Genomic DNA, 22,843 nt, shown 5'->3' with positions numbered 1-22,843 from the left:
TATTATACCGTGTAGTGGCACTTCCAAAGAAGGTAATTGAAAGCGATCACTAAAAACTATATTTTCCCATGAAGAACTACTATCCTCCAACTTTTCATTTGATCGAGATAATGGGCGATTAGTGTTGTTAACAACAGTGCCTGAAACAGGTGTTGTAGGGTTTGTCTAAAAATTTAATTTTAAAAGTTTCACAAGCTTTTAATTACAATCAAAATAGCAATAAAAAACAATAATGGAAAAGTAAAAATTACAATATATTAAAAGTAAAAGATAATATAGACCAACTATGATAGAACACCCTCATGAGACCTCTAAGAATGTTTCTCTAAAAGCATGAGTTATTGTTCACCCTATTCCTGAATCCAAAAATTTTATTCCTCCTACAAAATAGTCTTTACATCCATTCATGATTCTCATCCAATGACATCATCTACAATCTACTTTTATTTTCACATCTCCCAGGTCTACGTAACTGGACAGCTCCGTTGGTCACTTTTTGCGACCAATGTGTCGCATAAACAAACAAAATTACAATATATTAAAAGTTAAAGTTTAAAAAAGATAAACTATGATAGACCAACTATGATAGACCAAAAATATACATTATAAAAATAAATGATAAAATAACAACAACACAATCAAAAAAAGTATTAATAGTCATTACCTATATTTATAGCTATCAATTCTAAATACTTCTAATAAATATTAACAATTAATTCCTGATAAACTTTCATAATTAACTTACTTCTGATAAATTTTGAGAACTTTTATCAATGTTTTCTGCAATTTTTTCTTTTTCATGGTGAGTTGGAAGTTTTTTCCACATCCTATTCAAATCATCATAGCGATTTTGAACCTAAAAAATAAATTCAGAGAATTGTATTCACCAAAAAATAATTTTAAACGGCCAAAAAATTTTAAAACTAAATGGATTGTTTATGTTTGAGAAGCCAATATTGGACTCTTATTAATTGAAGTCATAAAACATCATTTATACCATATATACTATTTGAAAATCACTTTTTTTTGTCTTATTTGATGTTTAACATTTTGCTTTTGTTTAGAAAAGCAAACTTTTAGAAAGTGCTTTGCTTTAATGTTTAAATATTAATGAGTGAATCTTCTTATTTGTTACTCCAGCACAAACTTTTCAAAAAGATTTTCCAGCTCCTTTACTCCATCAATTGAAATTTAAAAAAATTAGAGTTGTTTTGAATACTTGTTAACTTAATCTTTGGGACTTCTCATTTAAATGACACTATGAATAGTTAAAATCTTTTAAAAACAGTAAACTACTTACCTAACTCCATCCCATTATTGAGTTTTGATGCAGTTCATGGATTTTTAAATTTGGTTGTTAACAACACAACAGATAAATGATAACTATTACATTTAATAACTGCCTGATAATTATCATTATGCATGAAGGTGTAAACAACAGCAATAAAAAGAAAAGAAATTAAGAGTGACTAAATTAAAGTGGAGATGAGTACTTTGAATGTAAAGACAAAGGTGATTGGGAGTCAGAATGCTGAGATAACTGCTTTAAAAAAGAAAGGCAAAAGCATACTATGTCATCTGCTCAAAAGGAATGACAGAATATATCTAAAGCTAAGAAGATTTACAACAAGTTATCTAAAGAAGATTTACAAGATTATGAGCATTAAATAGACATCATTAAAATCAGTAAGATTATAAAATAAAAATCAGAAAAATAACTTTATTAATTTTATTACTTTAATTCTCTTCTTCTCCCTCCCTCCCTCCCTCCCTCTCTCACACACATACACACATTAAATATAAAATCTCATATCATTTAAAAAAGTATTAAAATTATTCATTAGATATCTCATATCATTTGCAATTAAAAAAATAATCTAAAAAACATAAAATGAGCTGAAAAACATTTTTCAATAAAAAGTTAAACTAAAATAAACCAAAAAAGAATTAATTCAAGTAGTTTATGAAGCTGCCTTCAGAAAAACAAATCTTAAATTATCAGTATAAACAAAAAATTTAATAATTCCAAAAATGCATAACATTGATGCTGACAAGGGTCAAGCTTGTAAGAACTCTACCTTGGTGTTTTAATAAGTTGTAAATAATGTTGTGTTGATTGAGATGGTGTGTTAAGATTTTTATTATAGTGAGTTTGTGTAAGTTAAGCTTGTGTAGGTTGGGTTTACAGTAGTTCAAATGTTTCAGCAATTTGTAATTGAGATTTATCAATTTTATTTATATCAAGCGGAAATAAACCAGTATTTTGAAATCCTCTAACTACTTGTAATCGTATAAATACTTCACCACTGTTTAAAAGTTTGGCTTGAAGCTGAACAAAACTTTCTTTTGATAAATTGCTGCATAATGTGCTTGCATAATACTGTTGCAATAATTTTTATCAAAGCTTTTTGACATGACAATATACTCCCACATCTAATGGTTGAAATATGTGGGAGGAGAACATTTACACATTTAAACTTGATTAAACATTTACACATTTAAACTATTCTCAATGCACGTTGGTGCAACTTGATATAATTCATGTGTTATGACCATCCAATACTAACACATGAGTTTTGAATCAAACCAGTTTATTTGAAAGTCAATTTTAAATAAAATGGTTTGATTTCTAACTTTAAATAACCAGCAATAATATCTATGGTTTGGCTTTGTGTTTTACTAAAACCCCAATCTGATAATTTTGCTAGCATTTCTACCAGTATTAATCAATCGATATCACTCAACCACACTACATAGAGTTGTTGCTATACCTGACTCCTGCGAATTCACACGATTTGACGAGGTATTATTTGGAATATTGTATATTTGAGATGCTTTGCATAAACTTATTTTAACACTATTTATTCTTCCAACTGCCATTCTTATTTGCTCCTTAGAGTATTCTTTTTGATAATGTATTAGCATTTTGAATTGATTTTGATTTTGTTAACTGATTTAAATTGATTTAGATTTGCACAGGAAACTGTTATAAGAAACCTATAGTAAAGAATAAGAAATAATAAAGATAGAAAAAGATAAATAAAGTAAAAAAGTTACTTAATTAGATGCGAATAATAGCTATTATTAAAATTAGCTAATTGTGAAATTTATTAGCATTCAGTTTTACCAAAAAAATGTGACTTTTCTCTAATTCCGTTTTAACTTTTTTCAGAAAATAACAAATTAATTTCTGAAAATAGATTCATAATCAGCATAACTTTAACTACAAATATATATTTTTACGTATGGAGACTTTAAATGTTCAAGGGTTTTGGGCCCTTCTAAAAAAATTTTTTGTTTAAAAAATATTTAAGTCTAGTGTTATTGTATTATAAAGAACACATTTAGAATTCAGACAAGGCAATTTTTAAAAAATTTTTGTTTTTTGATGGACCCTTAACTATATATAAATATTATATTCTTTGATAATTTAAATAAAATGGGTTTACTGTAAACAATGATTAGAAGTAATTTGTTACTTTATTTAATAAATTGATATGTAAATATAATAATTTATATATTTATAATTTATAATAATTTACAAAGAATTTTGCATAGTCAGTGACGAAGCCCGAGTTTATTTGGGGATACCGTCTTTTAATTTTTGGTGACTTGTGTGTCCTAAAAATTAAAAAAATTAAAATTGTGTGTTGCATCTCCAGTTAAAACCGGTGTCGCGAGAATGATTTTTAATCGTTACTATGTTTATGATTACCTCTCCATTCATTAATATAGAAATGTCGACAGTATTGCATTAGTTATTTGCAGTAAATAACTGTGTTTTGTTGGAGTTAAAGTTTACAAGCAACTGTGAACCCCAATCTGTTACAGAAGTGATATTAGATTCAAGATCAGCTGCCTGTTCTAAGCAATCGAAAAGAGAAGACTTTTTGTCAAGGAGTGTAAAGTTGAGTCACCAGCAAAAAGAAGTACTTTAGATGTAATGTTATTGGGAAGATTATTAATGTATATAAGAAACAAAACAGGACCAAGAAAGAACCTTGAGGTACTCCAAAAATTACTGGAAATGAAGATGAGTGTTGGCCTTTGAGAGTGATGTTATTAAAGTAACTAGAAAGAAACGATTTAATAATCTCAAAAACATTCCCAGAAACACCATATGAAACAAGCTTATGGAGAAGACCAGCATGCCAAATCTTGTTGAAAGCTTTAGATATATCAAAAGCCCTAGCCTCACTGCCTCCATCACAGAAGTTACAAGTCAGCCTGTCACAGTAGTTAGCAAGCCAGCCATAGAGCGTATTGATTGTCTGACAGTAAGTTATTTGACTCAAGATGAAATGTGAGAAATCTGCCGATCAAGGACTGAAAGACCTTACTAAGAACAGAAAAAAGACTGATTGGACAATAATTGGAGGGGTCAGAATGTTCTCTGGAGTTTTTAAAAATTAAAGCAACAAATACCATTTTCCAGTAGCTGAAAACAAACTCCACCAAGCACTTAAATAATTTAGAAATAATTGAAGAGAGTTCTGGAGAATAATTTGGTAAGACTGTGACAGGAATGTTATCTGGACCACAAGCTGTAGAGGAGTTTTGAGATATGATTTTAGCAACAGTAGCAGGAGTGATTTGAATGTCTAACAATGGGTTAACCTGTTTAATTTAAATGGATGGAAGAGAATGCCCATAAGATTCAAGAGTCAAACTAAAAGAAAAGTTCTTGCAAATAGTTCTGCCTTATCCTCGGGAGAAGTAATAAGATCAGTCCAATGAATGAGAGATGGAATGTTAGACCTATCCTTGTTAATGACACTGTTGAAGATTTTCCAAAAATCTCTAAAGCCGAGATAAGGTGTGAAATTTGCTAAACTGAAAAAAAATAATGGAGCTTAGCATCAAGCATCAGACAGCACCTTTTTATATTGATTACTTGCAATAATAAATAGCCATTTGTTCTCAAGAGAGTTTTTTTAAAAAAAAAAATGATTACGATTAGATATAGCAGCTGCACAAGAAGGTAAAAACCAAGAGTAGAATGAGGCTTGACTTGAATTGAAAAATAACTGAATCTTAATAAAACTTTTATGAAGTTATTGTAATTGTTATTTTATGAAATATAAGTATTCTAAAAAACATTCAAAAGTTATTTGCACGATATTACACCAAATACATTGTTATTTAGACTGAACTTTTAACTTTTGTTATTTTATTTTCAAACAACTTGATTATAATTAACTTTTTATAAATTAACTTTACTCTAAATGTATATTTTAAAATCATACTATCTTACAAAAAAAAAATTTTTATGTATTCCACTTGGCTTTTTAATTTTGTAACAAGTTTTGTTACATATATTATTTAAAACCTTATGTTCAATTAGTAACCGAATGACAGTTTTAAATGTAAAACGAGTTACGTTCCGTAATTACTTTTTAATTCCTGAAGAAAAAAATGAAGAAGCTAAAATATCTTTAATAAAAGAGCGAAAGAAAAATTTAAAAGTAAAATATTTTTTCAGCGCTTTTTTTGGGTGTCTATACCGCTCCAGCGGTATGAAAACAGATCTTGGTTCGTCCCTAATAGTATAAAAACATTTTTTTTTAAATTTTTTAAAAAACAGAAATAGTGTGCAATGGCACTTCTTTCCCTAAAGTAAACATTTTTGTTAAGTTTTGTTGGACATGTCTGCCAAACCTAAGTATTTATCAAACAAATTGTCTGGAGCAGATTTATTTTGAGCCCTGATTATATATATATATATATATATATATATATATATATATATATATATATATATATATATATATATATATATATATATATATATATATATATACATATATATATAGTTTATTTATAACTATAAAAATATTTTGCTGAAACTTTGCAACAGTGCAATAAATGAAATAAATTTTATGAAATTATAATAAAAATTTACCTTTGGAAAGCGCACATATATTGGAGTAATAAGAAACATTTTAACACCAAAAAACATACCTAAAAATAAACTTTATTGATAATGATTTATTTCAATTGTATTTCATTATGACTACTATTTAAACGATATTTAAATAGACAAAAATTTATTATTTAAGAAACATTGTTAGTAATACATGGTTAAAATTACAACATAATAATAAATATATAAATAATAAACAACTATATCTTGTTATTATTTAATAAAAAAATACATAAATAATTTAGCTAGAAATTGTGTCTTGAAATGAAAATAATATCTACAATCAGTGATATGGTGCTATGGGTTCAATAATAATGGTTTTTATTTTTTATTTGCTTATTACTATAGTTTACAGTTCTCATTTCTCAAATCTGATTGTGACAATATAAAAAAAATTTAGCACCGAGCCACGCCAAAGCTATTTTTAAAACATATATATATATATATATATATATATATATATATATATATATATATATATATAAATAAGTTTAATTTTGCTGTGAGCATATATTCAGCAAGAGTGCTCGATGAATGATATCAGAGCTATATAATTGATTTTTTGACGAGATTAAAAAAATAACTACATGATTTTTACTACTAAAAGTTTCATGAGTTTAGCAATCATCAGGTAAAAAATACATTGTTTTTTTCGTTAAAAAATATACTTAATAAACATCGTGGCGTTCAAAAACAATTATAAAACTATAATTATTTGCGAGCGTGGTTTGGCTTTTTAATCTTTGGGCTCGTGGTTGTCAAGCAAGAACTTGTTTTCGTGACGGCACTTAGAAATAATTTCTGTTTTTTTATTTAATAATTTTTGCTTTCCTTTGTATGATATTATGCAAAGTTTTTCATGAAGACAAAGCAAGCATTTTTTTGTTACGTTGCTGTAGGCGGGGACTTGTTTAATTATTGACCAAGTTAATTTTGGCGTTATTTTTAAGTTTTCTTTTATCTGCCATATATACTTTGAAAGGGTGGTTGAATTTTTCATCTTTTTATTTGTGAATGAGTGCTTGTGGTTAGCCCATCTTTTCTTCCATTCACCTTCTGCTAGGCCAATATATACTTTTTCTGGGGTGTTAGGGGGGGGGGGGGGATACTATACATTTATAAATAACATTAGAGGCTCTACATTTTCCTATTATAGGGCTGTTTTCTTTCTTTATACAATTGCAGGGTGGGTATTCTTTTGGTCTTTCTGAACTAATTTTCTTGTTGTGGCTTTTTATTATACTTTCGATATTTTTGGTGCAGCTGTAACTCAATTTGATGGTGTTTCGATTGAATAGTTTACTTAGGGGGTGGGATGTTGGAAAGTGTTTGTTCATTAAGTTTAGGAAGATATGTCCGACATTGGTAGAGACGCTTTTACTGTAAGGGGGGTTAAACCATATTATAGTTCTTTTTCTTGTCTTTTTTCTCTTTTTTGGGGGTTATACTTTAAATTTAAACTTATTAAGTTATTAACAAACAAAAAATATTACTTGTTACAAAGAAAGAAAAGCTAATTACTTTACCAGCTTCTTTTTTTGTGACAAACAAAAGATTTAAGTTTCCAAGTATCATTTATTAAAAAAATATGTTATGCTTTCACTTGGCTTATGACAAAAAAGTTTAACTTACGTTTTATGAATATTTTTTGTGCATTGTTATCAGTTATAACATATTTACAACGAATTTAATTTTTTTTGTAAAAAATAGAAAAGGAGGAAGAAAAACTGAGAAAAAAAAAAGAACCATTTTTTTTTTCTCAGTTTTTCTTTAATAACTTAAATAACTTTTTTAATCAAAACTCTTAAATAAAAAGAAATTTCTGTTTTTACTTTTTTGATATAGCACAATTTCTAATTTATATAAAGCTGATGTAACTATTATAAAATATTATTTTTTTAAACTATTATTTTTCGCAGAATAAAACTTATAAATATAAACGAAAACATTGCAAGAGCTATATTGCTTCAGCTGTAACTTCAAGCAAAAAAATTATTAATATAGTTCTGTCCATAAAAGAAAATTTTCTCTTCATATGATGTCGTTTAAAGTTTGTAATAATGTTTTAACATTTTTTTTGATAAAATGAAAAAACATTTTGTTATAAAATCATTATAACAAAACAAACAAAATTTAAAGTATCAAAAGTGACGCTAAAATAAAATAAAATTTAACGTGTAGTACTTTTTAGCTAACAATTTTTTTTTTTTTAAATTGGGTAATTATTTTATTGTTTTTTATGAGAAATTGTCTAAATAAATATTCTTGTTCTTGCAAGATGATAAATAATTTTTTTATTATGTTTATTTTATGATTTCTTATTTTACATAATTACATCTTTTTTATTTTATTTTACTGAACATTTTTGATGGAAAAGTCAGATTATATATATATATATATATATATATATATATATATATATATATATATATATATATATATATATATATATGTATATATATATATATTGTTACGAAGGTAACAACCTTAGTTACTCAAGCGTATAGATAATAACCATACTCACTCAAGCGTGCACAAAAAGAAGTTATAAACAAACAATTCACTCAACAAAACGCCAAGAAACGATAGTTAATAAACAACTTGTGTACGAACTGAGACGCGTCTAGCATCCTCGAAATATATAAATAGTCAGAGAGAAGTAGGAGATATAGGGAGATATAACCAGATGTAATCGGATATAATCAGAGACAGTCAGAGAGTGAGTAAATGGAAGAGAGAGAGGAAGTTGTTTGGTGGCGCAGAAGGAACGAACCTGTTGTATTAGTTTATTATATGTTGTAATAATATTATATATGTTAAAGAAATAATATCGAGTTCAGACTAATGGTTTATGATCTATATATATAAATAAATATTCAAAATAAAGTTACCGTGTAACAATATATATATATATATATATATATATATATATATATATATATATATATATATATATATATATATATATATATATATATATATATATATATATATATATATATATATATATATATGTATATATATATGCTCCAATTTTTAAGAATATTGAGCTTTTTGTGAAAATACACTAACACAATTTTTAATCAACAAAAATTTGAGAACTTTACTATTGTAACTGTGCAGGTTTAAGCTGTATAGATATAACTTCAAATAACTCCATACATAACTTATTGAAAATAAGAGAAACAAAATACTAAATACCTAGAAATAGAAGAAAGGTATTGGTGGGTAAAATACACGAAGCTATAAAAATAACCCACAATGAATAGTAAATTGTTTTTGTTGCTTCCATCTGCTCCCAAAGAAACAAACTAAAATAAAATATCTTAATCATATTTAAATTAAAACAACACAATTATATAATTAGAAACAAGAACAAACAACATAAATACTAAACAAGAACTTATTAGCTTGATGCAGTGCAAGCTCAGTAACTAACTACTTACTCCAACTAAAAACCTATGCTCACTAGTCACAAGTATTTTGTTAATTGTAGTGTTTTAACTGATGTATGTTTAAAATGTCATGTCTGGTGTTTTAAAGAACTGTTTGCAGAAATTAACTCATTTTAAATATTCCGGTTCAGATCAGGTTCAGGATCATCACTATCACCCTGCTACTGGTATCATGTAACTCGGTACTACCTTCCCTATGCCCTGCTGCCTTGTAGGGTATGTTTTTTTTAGACAAGGAGAAATAAACACTGATTTAAAATCACCTGCTTTAGGGCTCTTGGTTGAGTAAAGGTTGGAGATGATAATGTCTCGATAAAAATACTCATCTAAGGCAGATGTTTACTGCATCCAGCTAAAATTCTCCTGCCTTGGGGCTATTGGTTGAGTATAGGCTAGAGATGGTGTCTCAATAAAAATACTTATCTTGGGCAGATGTTAACTGCATCCAGCTACTGTCTTATAAAAGGCTTCCTAGACAAAGACTTTAGGGTTAGGCAGTATAACTCTGCTAACCTTCTCTACTCGAGAAGGTTAGCAGAGTTATTACAATTTATTATAGTATTGCTAAGAACTTCTCATCAATATCATATCTTGATTTCACTTGTCGCATTCTACCTAATATAGTCGACAAACACATTAATCCATTGCCTGACCTATATATCACTCCAGCCTCTGTATCTAAAGTGATTTCCTGCTTAGACTCTTCTACAGCTTGTGGTCCAGATAACATACCCATTTTAATCTTGCAGAAGTGTTTTTCAAAGGTGTCATAAACACTTTCAAAACTATTTAACAAGTGCTTATCAGAGTCTTGTTTTCCAGCCTGCTGGAAAGCTGCATCTGTTATTACTATTTTCAAAAATTCTGGAGAGCAATCTGACTCATCTAACTACAATCCCATTAGTCTTCTTTCTATCATAAGCAAAGTTTTTGAATCTTAAATTAACAAACACTTAATATCTCATCATGAATCTAATAACTTTCTGATCATCAATATGGATTTTGATCTCCTCATTCTACTGCTGATTTGTTAACGGTAATAACTAATAAGCTTTATCATGCATTACACAGATGCGGAGAGGCTAAGGCTTTGCTCTCAACATTTCTAAAGCTTTTGATAAAGTTTGGCATGCTGGTCTTCTCCATTAACTCTCTTCTTATGGTGTATCAGGTATCATCTTTAAAAATATGGAATCTTTCCATACCAATCGTAGTTTTAAAGTAGTTCTTAATGGACAGCACTGTTCTTTATATCCTGTAACTTCAGGAGTTCCTCAAGGTTCTATCCTTGACCCTATACTTTTTTAAATTTACATTAACAATCTCTCAGAAATTCTCACAACTAATGTTAAATTGTTCCCTAATGATACTACCATTTATTCTTATCTTGATAAGAAGCCAACACTCTCTGATTGCTTGGAGGGGGCATTTGAGCTTGAAAAGGATCTCACTTATGCGACAACATGGGGCTCTTGGTGACTGGTAAAATTTAACTCAGATAAAACTAAATTTTTTTTAGTTAATTTACCATACATCAAATCGATTGCGAAATTAGCATTTGCTAAAGTTGCATCTTTTCATCATGAACACCCCTTTCTTACTCCGGATTTAATTCTTGTCTCTAAAAATCTCAAATCCGTCTTTGTATGGAATACTGTTGCCATATCTGAGGCAGATATGGCAACAGTATTCGAATGATGCCCTTTCTCTTTTAGACAAGGTGCAAAAATGCATTGTAAACATAGTTGGAACTGCTTTTGCAGCCAACCTCCAACCATTATAACATCGTCGTAATGTTGCTTCTCTTTCTCTTTTCTATAGATACTATATTAGGCACTACTCTAAAGAACTACTGCCTTTTTTGCTATCTACCAAAATTGATTCTCGTGTTACTTGTGATTCAATAGAATCTCATCTTTTTACTGTGACTGTTTCTAAGTGCTCCAAAAGTTCTTATTCTTGGTTTTCACCTTCTTGTGCAGTTTTTTTCCTCAAACATTAGTCGATGTTATTGGTGACTTTAATGCTCATCACACTGAATGGCTTGGCTCTAACACCACTGACGCTGCTGGCACTAAAACCTATAACTTATGCATTTCTCGATCTCTTACTCAAACATTTAACTTTGTGATTCGCTTTCCTAACAATCCTAATAATTTACCTTTACTCCTTGATTTATGTCTTGTCTCTGACCCTAGCTTGTGTTCAGCTTCTCCCTTTTCTCCCTTAGGTGGTTCTGCCCATGCAATGATCTCTGTAAATCTTTTATCTCATACTTCTTATTCAGACTCAACTTATCATCATACTACTTACTACAACACTAAAGCTGACTGTGATTCTTTTCGTAATTTTCTTTGTGACAGTCCTTGGGCTGATCTTTTCTCTCTCTGCTGATCCTATGTAACCTCCTGGATTCAGGCAGGAATGGAAGCTTTTATTCCTTCTCGTCAGTTCCAGGTCGTGCCTCATTCTACTCTTGGTTTTCACCTTCTTGTGCAGCTGCTATATTTTCTCACAATCATTTTTTTTCTTTATCTTTTTCAAAAGAACAACTCTTTTGAGAAAAACCACTTTTTATTATTGCAAGTAATCAATGTTGTCTGATGTTAAGCTCTATTAATCTCAGTTCACTAAATCTCTCATCTTATCTCAGAAGTTAGGCTCTAGAGACTTTTGGAAAATCTTCAACAGCGTGATTAACAAATGTAGGTCTAACATTTCATCTCTCATTCATGGGACTGATCTTATCACTTCTCCCAAGGATAAGGCAGAACTATTTGCAAAGAACTCTTTTTTATGTTTGACTCCATCCATTCCAATTAAACAGGTTAACCAATTGTTAGATATTCAAATCACTCCAGCTTCCATTGCTAAAGTCATATCTCCATTGCTAAAGTCATATCTCCCATTGCTAAACTCTTCTACAGCTTGTGGTCTAGATAACGTTCCTGTTTATTCCTGATAACGTTTCCTTTCATTCCTGTCATAGTATTACAAAATTGTTTTCCAGAACTCTCTTCAATTCTCTCTAAACTATTTAAGTGCTTGACAGAGTCTTGTTTTCCTGCTTGGTGGAAAATGGCATCTGTTGTTCTAACTTTCAAAAATTCCAGAGAACATTGTGATCTTTCCAATTATTGTCTGATCAGTCTTCTTTATGGTATTAGTAAGGTTTTTGAGTCTTTGATCAACAAGTTTCTCACATCCCATTATGAGTCAAATAACTTACTGTCAGACAATCAATATGGTTTTCGATCCTCGTGCTCTATGGCTGACCTGCTAACTGCTGTGACTGAAAGATTTTATTGTGCATTATATAAAGCAGTGAGACTAGAGCTATTGGTCTTGAAATATCAAAAGCTTTCGACAAAATTTAGCATGCTGGTCTTCTCCATATACACTATATCAGTTGCAAAGCTGAAACTTGGGGTCAGTGACACATTTTTTGGTAGCCACGGCTTTTTGAGAGGAGGAGTGGAAGTCTTTCCACGAATTGTCTATCGTATCTACGGTGGTAAATCTGTTCATGTAGCCTCTACGCGGCTCAACTAGAAACTTGGATCAGTGATCAAGGCTAATACATGGCGGGACTCATGGATAAGGAGAAATAAAGATCTTATCCGAACGCATCTTAAGGGGTTATGGGGCTAACACCCCCATAATTCTTGTGCATCTTATTGACCGTTATGAGCAATAGAATCACGATAGGTGACGGACCCTCGATTGGAAAGGGGGGTATAACTGTCAATAAACAAACAGCAGGAGCTAATGGTGCTGAAGCGTGTGTAGTCATACACCCAGGTGCCAAGGGTATTTGGTCCTGTCCTGTGTGTTTCATGAAATTTACAATCGGAAAAGAGCTAAGGGTACATTTGGCTCAGATTCACAAACTTGCACCGAGTGGAGTTCGGTACCGGTGTAACAAGTGTCCGTATGAGGGTGATGTCCAACTCAGTGTAGGAACACATCTGAGGTACTGTAAGGGTATTGCAAGAGTGGTGGTGGAGAAAAAGCAATTTGCTTACGCGAGTCACAATTTCTCTTCGGATACCTTTTCAGGACTTCTGGTGCATAGGCAAAAAAAGCATGTAGTTGAATGGAACGAACAGCTGAAAGAGAAAACGGAGTTTGCTTGGACAGGCAGGGAACTGCGGGAGCTGGCAGTTAAGGAGGTAACACTTCCTTTCTCTGTGGTGAATACTAAGACCTTTAATGTGCTAGGTATTACAATGCGGACTCAGGAGGCTGTGAGGTAAAATCGCTATACGGATAGATACAAATCTATCCTGGCTGAAGTAAGCGCACAAGTTAACGAAGTGGCGGAGGAAGAGCCGCAAGCTAATGATGAGAGTCAAATAACGCTCTTAGTTAACGCAGACAGGGGAGCAGAATTACAACCTGCTGTAATAAATGTAACTCATATAGTGTATCTGAGAAAATTATTGACATTATCAAATCGTTTCTTTCTAACCGCTTTATTAAAGTCATCCTAGAAGGCTAACATTCTTCTTCATTTCCAGTAACTTCTGGGGTACCTCAAGGTTTCATTCTTGGTCCTGTTTTGTATCTTTTATACATTAATAATCTTCCCAACAACCTTACATCTAAAGTAGTTCTTTTTGCTGATGATGATGTCAAAAAGTCTTTTCTTTTCGATCGCTTAGAGCAGGCAACTGATCTTGAATCTGATCTCAGTTCTGTAACAAATTGAGGCTCACAGTGGAAAATTTTAACTCCAACAAAACTCAAGTTATTTGCTGCAAACAACTATCGCAATACGGTTGATAACTTTTATTCGTCTAGTTTTTTTCCACGCACTTCAACCCTTTGGAACTCTTTCCCATCTTTATGTTTTCATGACTCAGCCTACAATGTTTCATGTCTTCTGTCAATCCTTTCTTTACTCTATAACTCTATTCTTTTTTTCCTAGTAACTGGCAACTAAATAGTAGTTGCTTGCAGCCTTGTTGGAAGTGAATTTGAATAATAATTTAAAAAAATGTCTTATAATGTGAAAAAGGTGGGTATGTTAATTTTTTCTCTTCTTAAAGCAGTTTTTTTTAATGAACTGTTTTTCTAACGTTGACTTAAAAACATTGAAGTAAATAAGGAATAAGTATAGAAATGATCAGTGTGGGTAATAAGCAAGAAAAGATAAGTATAGAAACCGGTTTGGTAAAAAAGAGTATTTTACTGGTCGGACCGCTAGGATATATAAGGAACATATATAGAAAAGGTCAGTGTGGAATAACTTACAAAGACCTGTATTTTTATGGGTCCGGTCAGTGTCAAATAATCCAACCAGAAACATATTTTACAATATTTTCTACAAATCAACATTTTTGAACAAAGAAGATCACAAATGTTTTTCTCACTGATGCTTAACGATTATTTAATTTAAAACTTATTCTTCATTTGAAAACTTTTAAAAACAGTGGGGAAAAATTTATTGAGGGTGTTTTATTGACCAGTTATGTCACATTTTGATATGACACTTTTTTGCAATTGATTTAAACTGATTTTTGTAATTGATAAAAGTTTTGTTTTTTCATTTTTGCAATAAAATTTTGTTATAAATTTTTGTATAAACATTGTTATAAATTTTATATAAATTTTGTAAAACTCAAATACTTATGGCTACACTTCAACATACTTTACTCTAATAAAGATGCCATTAGAAACATTTTGTGTCAACCGTCAACAAATATACCAGCTACAGTTTTATTATGTTGACATTATTTCACACTTAAATATTACCTGTCCACACACTAATCACATAAGAAGTTATAACTACACTTCGCTATATATTACCCTAATAAAGTATTATGCCATTATCAACAAGTAGTGTCAACCGAAAGTTTATATATACCAACTACAGTAGTTTATCAGGTTTACAAATTATTGCTTGCTTTATTAAATTTACTTTATTTAATAATACTTTATTGTAACTGTTTTTTAATAATCTATAATTTTTAATTTATAAAAAAGTACTTCTTACCTTTCAATTTTTTCTAAAGAATCAGCAAAGCTGCCCAATGTATTTTGCACTTTTCTTGCTATCTGTAACACCAGTTGATAGCGCTCACTGAGAGACACCTGATCTTCTTTTACTTCCTGAAAAAATTTATAGTAACTTTAGATTACTTTTGAAATCAAGCTTAATATTTGAAATCTTACTCACGTAAGATTGGGATCCATTTTATGCTGAACATTACAAAAAAATATATCGTTGAGTTAAATGTACAAAAAAAAAGAATGTTCAAAACAATGAGATGTCACAACTATGTCAAAACAATCCACATCAACATTATTAATGTTATAATCAACCATCAATATTGCAAAATTAATTGCAATGTTAGAGAGTATGTTACAATGTTTACAGGAAAATACTTTAGTATTGCAAAATATCAATCCAATTAGTTCATTGTATTTCACACAAACTATTTTAGTAAACCAGACTCAGCTGATTAAAAAAATCATTTATCAATTTAAAATAATTTGATTTCAATAAACTTAAAAAAGCAAACTTCAAAATAAAACTAACCTCTGAATCAGAATTTTTTCTTTTATTATCTGATAATATATGAAAACCTCTAAATAATAGAGATAAATAAATATAATAATAAATAAAGAGATATATAACAGAATATTTAAGAAAACAACATTTTTTTAAGATAAAAAAAAAAAAAATACAATATTGAACAGATTGCATACCTAGTATGTAGGAAATTTAAAGTAAGTTGAATTATAATAAGTAAAACCAAAAGTGGAATTATCATTTCCACCCACAACGCATAAAAATAGACCTATAAAATAGACAGTTTTTCTTTCTCATAAGAAAAATAAATTAAAGATAAAGAGAAAAACTCATACAAAATAAATTGATAAAAAATCCGAAAAAAACAACAACTCTACAGCATATTTAAAATATTCTGATATCAAAAATTATTTTTATATATTTAAAAAAAATTATTATGTACTTTTTTTAATTTTTACCACTCAGAAGACTGGAAATACAAAAAATACTTATTTATTATTTTCAAGTTTGAAGATAGTCAAGTAGCCGCAGTGAATATTAGTTTTGTGGAGTAGAGATCAAGCGCTTGCTTCATAAGAGAGAAGTACAGAGTTTGAACTAGGGCTGCTAGTTCGAACATGTTCAAGTTCCTGCGTTCGAACTTTACGCAAAAATTTCAACGTTCAAGTTCGGACTTTTTTCTCCTAATAGTTTGAACTTTTAAATTTTAAAAAAAGATGTCTTTTCATTAATTTTTGTAAAACAAGCTAAAATATAAGTAAAAATTATAAACTTAAATATTTTTGCTTTTTTTTGTTTTGTGTTTGTCTGAAAACTCTAAAAATATAATCAAAATTACATCACCTGTAGCGCCATCGCATTTAAGGAAGGATTAGTTTTTTCCTATTAAAAAGTAGTTAAACAGTGACTGGCACTTTTTCACCATTTGACTACTGTTTATTTACGTTTGAAATCAAAATTATAAAGAGTTTTAAGTTCAAACAAAAATGGCTACTCAGCGTTAGCACATCTAGAAGATCTGAAGTTTAGGAGTATTTTCATTTTTTGCAAAAACGAGCAAAATGTGCCTCAACACGCACTATTACAAGATAATTAAAAATAAACACAAAATAGAGGTTCTCAAATGTAATAACATCAATAAAAATTAAATTAATAAAATAATAATTTTGTATATAAAAATGATATATTTGTTAAACCTACTTGTTTTAAGTCAAGGTAATCAGTTTGAGAACAAAATAAAAAGAAATAATATAGATAATTTTGCAAATTAATCTTATTCAAAGATTATTCCAGCTTAAAGAGATAGACTCAATATCAATAAAAAAGCAAAAAATGGTAACGATATTAGAAATTATAACAAAGAATTGACTCTAGCTAAAGAACTGAAAATGTTATATTAAAATATATGATTTTCAAATGGTATGATCTTGTGAAAGGGCTCTCTAGCCTTGGATTGTTTTCGCATAGAGAAAGAAACTGGTTGCAGGATGATACCTTGCATTTACTTTTTGTAACAAATAAAAAGTCTTTATAAATAAATTAACAGGTTTGTGTTTTACTTGTAACCTTTGTTTTTAATTTTAAATAAATAAAAACTATTTTAAAAACTTTTTTCCTAAATAGTTCGAAAGTGTTCAAGCTCGAACTTTTTAAAAAAAGTTCAAATTGGTAGCCCTAGTTTGAACTAATTATATCACTGGAAGTACCATGCTCAACTTTAAATAATATAGAGAAATACTTTAAGAGCTTTTTAATCCAAATTTTGATTACATAATCTTTTTCAAAAGTAAACTCTCTTAAGATGGTTTGAGTTTTGTTATTAGAACATACTGTGAGCTGTTGCTTTCATTTCTGTAATGATAATTCTTTTGAGCATTGAATTTTTTTTTCCTTATTTTAATTCAGTTGTATACTTTGTTGAGCCAATCTCGTAACTCAAGTTGCTGCCTTGCTGTTTGCTCTTGCTGTCAAAGTTGAGTCTGGGCTAACAGTTTAGGGACATCAAAAAATTTCACTTAGTGATAAAATATCTGTTAGATTGTTGATAATTTGAGAAAAATTGAATAATTCTAAATAATTAGTTAATTACTAAAACATTTTTTTTGCAAAATTTAAAAAACTATTCTTTTTGAAATCATGAAATTATAAAGGTTTTGTTTTAGTTTGGTTAGTATGTTGTTTTTCTAAAAACTTGCAGAAATTTTGTCACAGCGCTAAAACAAAATAAAACAATAAATATAAAAAATAAAAAAATGTTTAAATTTTATACCGGCTAGCATTCTGTTATATTTAAAGTTTTAACAATTACTTTTTGTTAATAATTATTTATGCGTTTTTATCAACACTTTTTCTGCTTGAAGTGTCTTAAATTTAGGGCATTTTAAGGTTTAAGTGTTTTTTAATAATTTTAAGTAAAAAAGCTAAAGATGCTTTGCCAAAGAAAAATATTGCTTATATTATTAAATTGTAATTGCTTGGTCTTTTCAAAGCATAACTATGGAGGACATTGCACTTTCATTTTAACATTTTTAAATTTTTAAAACACACATTAAATGTATTTAAATGTATATACACCATTCTCAAAAACAAAGGTACCACACATTTTAAATGATAGTAATTCCAAATTAAACTTTTATCCATTAAAAAGTATTGTAGATCTTTAAAATAAAATTTCAAAAAAAAAAATTTTCTTTAACTATTAAAAAAAAAAAAGTCAAACAAATTTTATTAATTGATTTTGCAAAACAAGCTAATATTAATTTTATATATATTAATATAAATAATATAAATATATATATATATATATATATATATATATATATATATATATATATATATATATATATATATATATATATATATATATAATTTGTAATTGCTGGTTATTTACTTATCATAAAAAAATAACTAGCAATTATGAATTTAAGCAATCTTTACATATCAAAAAACCTGAATTACCTGTAAAATAAAAAAATATTTATTTACAGGTAAACCGGTAAATATTACAATCCCCAATGGTAACCCTTTTGTGTCAAATTTTTATTGTCAACCAGATGCCAACCTTTAACAGTTTGAGGTCTTTTTTCCTAATTCCAAGAGCTGTAGTATATAAATGTAATGTAGTATATAAATACAATTGCAATCACATTGGTATCAACAGCAAATTTAATTTTAATAAATTTATTTATTAAATAAAAACTGTGTACATGTACATTTGTACTATCTAGATTTTTAGTTAATTGTCTATGAAACCTCATATGTGACCTGTGTATTTGAAGCTATTAAATCAGGTGGGTATTCCAATGTTAAATTTTTTTTATTTTTTATTATTTTGTAAAGTTGGATTAGGTCATTACATTTGCATCTTTTTTCAAGAGTCGTTAATTTAAAGTAGGTTAGTCTAGTTTCATAGTTTTTTGACATTTTGTTTGTGTTGTTTTACGTTGTATTGATTCAATTTTTTTTTTGTCTTAATTTAAGTAAGGATACCAAACTGAATTTGCGTAGTCTAGATATGGTCTTACAAGAGAGGTGTACAATAGTTTAGACGTGTTTATGTCTAAGTTTTTAAATGAATATTTTAATATTCCTAACATTTTATTAGCTTTACCAGACACATAATTAACTTGACTAGACCTATTTAAGTTGTTTGTTAATCATAACTCCTAAATCTTTTTCAATTTTTGTTTCTGGTAGTTCAACTTTATTTAACACTGAATCGTACATTGTGTATATATATTTAGTGTTTTTGCTACCTATATGCACGCGTTTACATTTGCTAACATTAGATTTTAATAGCCATAATATTGACCATGTCATTAATTTGTTTTGATCTGTTTGAATCTTTTCTATATCAGAAGATGATCTAATTATGTTAATTAGTTTAATATCATCAGCATGCATTTTAAATTTTGTTGATAACTCATTCATTAAGTCGATTATATAAACAGTAAACATAAACAGACCCAAGACAGAGTCTTATGGTACTCCACTTGTAACTGGAGACCAATTTGAAAATTGGCCTTTGCGGATGACACATTGCACTCTGTTACATACAAAATTTTTGCACCATCTAATTGCTTTATAGTTAAATCCATGACTTTTTAGTTTAAGACACAATCTGTTGTGAGGCACGGAATCGAAAGCTTTTTTCATATCTAGAAAAAGCATATCTACTGGTAAATTATCTTCCGTTGCCTGAGTTACTAGATCCATAGATTCTATAAAGTTTGTACAACATTTTTTTTTTAGAAAATCCATGCTGTTCCTTATTCAAAAGATTGTTATTTTCTAAATGCGACATAAATGTAGCTTTTAAGATACATTCCATTACTTTACTTATAACTGAAGTAAGTGATACTAGTTGATAACTTCATGGATCCGATTTATTTCCACGTTTTAATAATGGTGTTAAATTAGCATTTAATCACATCAATGGTATTATTCCAGTGTCATAAGATTTATTAAAAATAAGTGATAAAGGAAGTGTGCGCAACACTTTAAAGGAAATGAGTGAACTCCATCTACTCCTGTACGTTTATTTAGATTTAGTGACTTCAGGATTATAGAAATTGTGTCTGGTGAAGATGTAGGGTCATCGCATATAATGCCTTTTTTTTTAAAGAATGGTATATTGTTATTTATTTCCTTGGTGAAAATAGAGTTAAAATAGTCATTAAAAGAATTTGCTATTGATAATTAGTTTCTTTCAAGTTTTTTATTTACATTCAATGTGTTAATTTCTTCTTTAACTTTTGATTTTTTGTTTATATATGCATAAATTGCTTTTGGGTTTTTTTCAATGTTAAGACGATGGTTGTTTCATAGAGTTTTATTTGGTTCATAATTTCTTTTTTTACTCTATTTTTAACTGATTTTTATTCTAATATATTTCCTTTGTTTAAAAAACAATTGTGTAAACATTTTCTCCAGAGGGTTTTTTCCTTTCGAATTAACTTTTTTAAGTTAGAGTTAATCCAAGGTGCTTTAGTTTTAACAGTTCCCTTTGTAATTGTTGAAATGAAATATAAAAATTCATTATTGTAAATATCAACAAATTTGTTGTATGAAACATTAGCATCTAAATTTTTGAATTCAAGTTGCCAGTCGTAGCTATTTAGCATATTGGAAAAGCCATTATAAATGCTATATTTGTAGAGTAAGATTTTTTTTTACTGTTTACGTTTTTTTTTTTTAAATTATTTCTAAAACAATACAAAAACTCTAGGATCTGATGACCATGACTAAGTGCACCCAAAGTATCAAAATGATTCAAATCAATTATTCTTTTGTTTGATTCTGCTAATATTAGGTTAAGAACATTAGTGTATTTAAGTTCATTAAATTGAAAAGTTGGTTTAATTATGTTTTGTGTTATAAAACAGTCATTTAAGCATTTTAAGAACTCTTGAGCAGAAATATCTGAACTACTAATTAGTTTGCCGATGTTTTCTTTATTCCATTTAATAGAAAAGTAGTTAAAATCTCCAAATGTCAACAGGTCAGAATACTGACTTTTTATCAATAGATTGTAACTTCTTTTAATTGAATTTATTATTTTTAGATGAGATTTATAGTCAATTGTACATGGCCTATAAATGCATCCGCAAAGTATCTTTTCATTGCCAATATGCAATGATGTCCAAATTTGCTCTAAGTCACCGTCATTTAATATTTTATCAGAAACTGTAATAGATTTAATATTTTCTTTGACATATATGCATACTCCCCCTCCTCGTTTAACTACTTGATCTTTGCAAAATATATTATAACCGGAAACATTACTTAATGACATTTCATTAAAACATGTTTCACTAATAAAAAGTATCTGTGAGTAAGATGTGACTATTTCATCAATAGATTCATGTATTTACAAGTTAATGATGTAGCATTCGCATGCCAACATGATAAAAAATTTTCTGTTACATCATTATTATTTCTTGTTGGTTTTTTTGCATTTCCAGATATGTTTATTGAATCAATTGATTTTGACTCATAACTTGTTTTTTTAAATATATCATTGATGATTTTTTTGCTCCTGATGGTTGATTTATGGTAATCAATTTTGTTACTCTTATAGTTTTTTGGTAACAGTGATTTTCACTACTCAATCATATTGAAGGCTGAAATAATAGTTATTTTCATTTCTTTGTTTTCTTTCACTGTTTCTTTCTTTTCAGTGAGAACAACATACAATCAAAGTTGAAAGTTTCTTTTCTTTCTATTCAGTGATTATAACATACAATAAAAGTTGTTGACTATATTAACAAAACTGTTTTGTTACATTTTGACAGATCCCTTTTACTTATATCGCAGAAACTCCATGATTTAGCTTACTTTCCAGTCTGGTATGCCATCAGTAAGAAATGAATTAAATAAACAAACAAAAGACAACCTTAGTTTATATAAGTCAAATATATAAAGAAATTAGATTTTTAAGTTTTAATTACAGACAATTAATTCATTGTAACTACAAAATTTTGAAAACAGGCTAAAATAAAAAATACTCAAAATTTAAAATAAAGAAAAGTAAAGCTTATATAAATGGTCAACTACATAAAATGATTAAACTTATATCAAATTTATAACAAATATATAACAAAATTTATAATTTATAACAAAGTTATAACAAAAAAAAAACTCTAAATAAAAATTTGTAAGTTGAATAAAAATTATTAAAAACAAACCTACCAAAAAGATGGTTAAAGTAAACCAAGGGTTCCTCCATGCAAACAAATCACTACAAACACCATAAAATCGTTTTATAGGTGATATTGCTGCAGCTGCAGTTAAAATTAACAATGAATAAATTTAAAAAGAAAAACTTTAAAATAACACAATATATTGTTATGAATTAATAAGGAAATAAAAAACCTACAAAATCGTGACATGTTCTCTTTTAACCTAAAAATAGTAATAACAAAAAAG

At 28.5% G+C, this 22,843-nt stretch overlaps 1 protein-coding gene across 1 annotated transcript in view; it reads right to left on the bottom strand.

Moving 5' to 3' along the window:
- The window catches only part of LOC100200952 (GRAM domain-containing protein 4), a 44,662-nt gene that overhangs the window by 11,531 nt on the left and 10,288 nt on the right, over window positions 1–22,843 (bottom strand). Inside the window, exons 6-14 of the mRNA XM_065818287.1 lie at window positions 22,794–22,819; window positions 22,607–22,698; window positions 16,093–16,184; window positions 15,923–15,971; window positions 15,377–15,492; window positions 9,125–9,234; window positions 5,903–5,961; window positions 746–856; window positions 9–165 (exon numbers count right to left, since the gene is read on the bottom strand). Coding sequence (XP_065674359.1) covers window positions 9–165; window positions 746–856; window positions 5,903–5,961; window positions 9,125–9,234; window positions 15,377–15,492; window positions 15,923–15,971; window positions 16,093–16,184; window positions 22,607–22,698; window positions 22,794–22,819 — 812 coding nt within the window. The remainder of the gene's footprint in view (window positions 1–8; window positions 166–745; window positions 857–5,902; window positions 5,962–9,124; window positions 9,235–15,376; window positions 15,493–15,922; window positions 15,972–16,092; window positions 16,185–22,606; window positions 22,699–22,793; window positions 22,820–22,843) is intronic.

This window comes from Hydra vulgaris, chromosome 14 (assembly GCF_038396675.1).
Source record: "Hydra vulgaris chromosome 14, alternate assembly HydraT2T_AEP".
Lineage (NCBI taxonomy): Eukaryota > Metazoa > Cnidaria > Hydrozoa > Anthoathecata > Hydridae > Hydra > Hydra vulgaris.
This window is presented reverse-complemented; position numbering and strand designations above follow the sequence as displayed.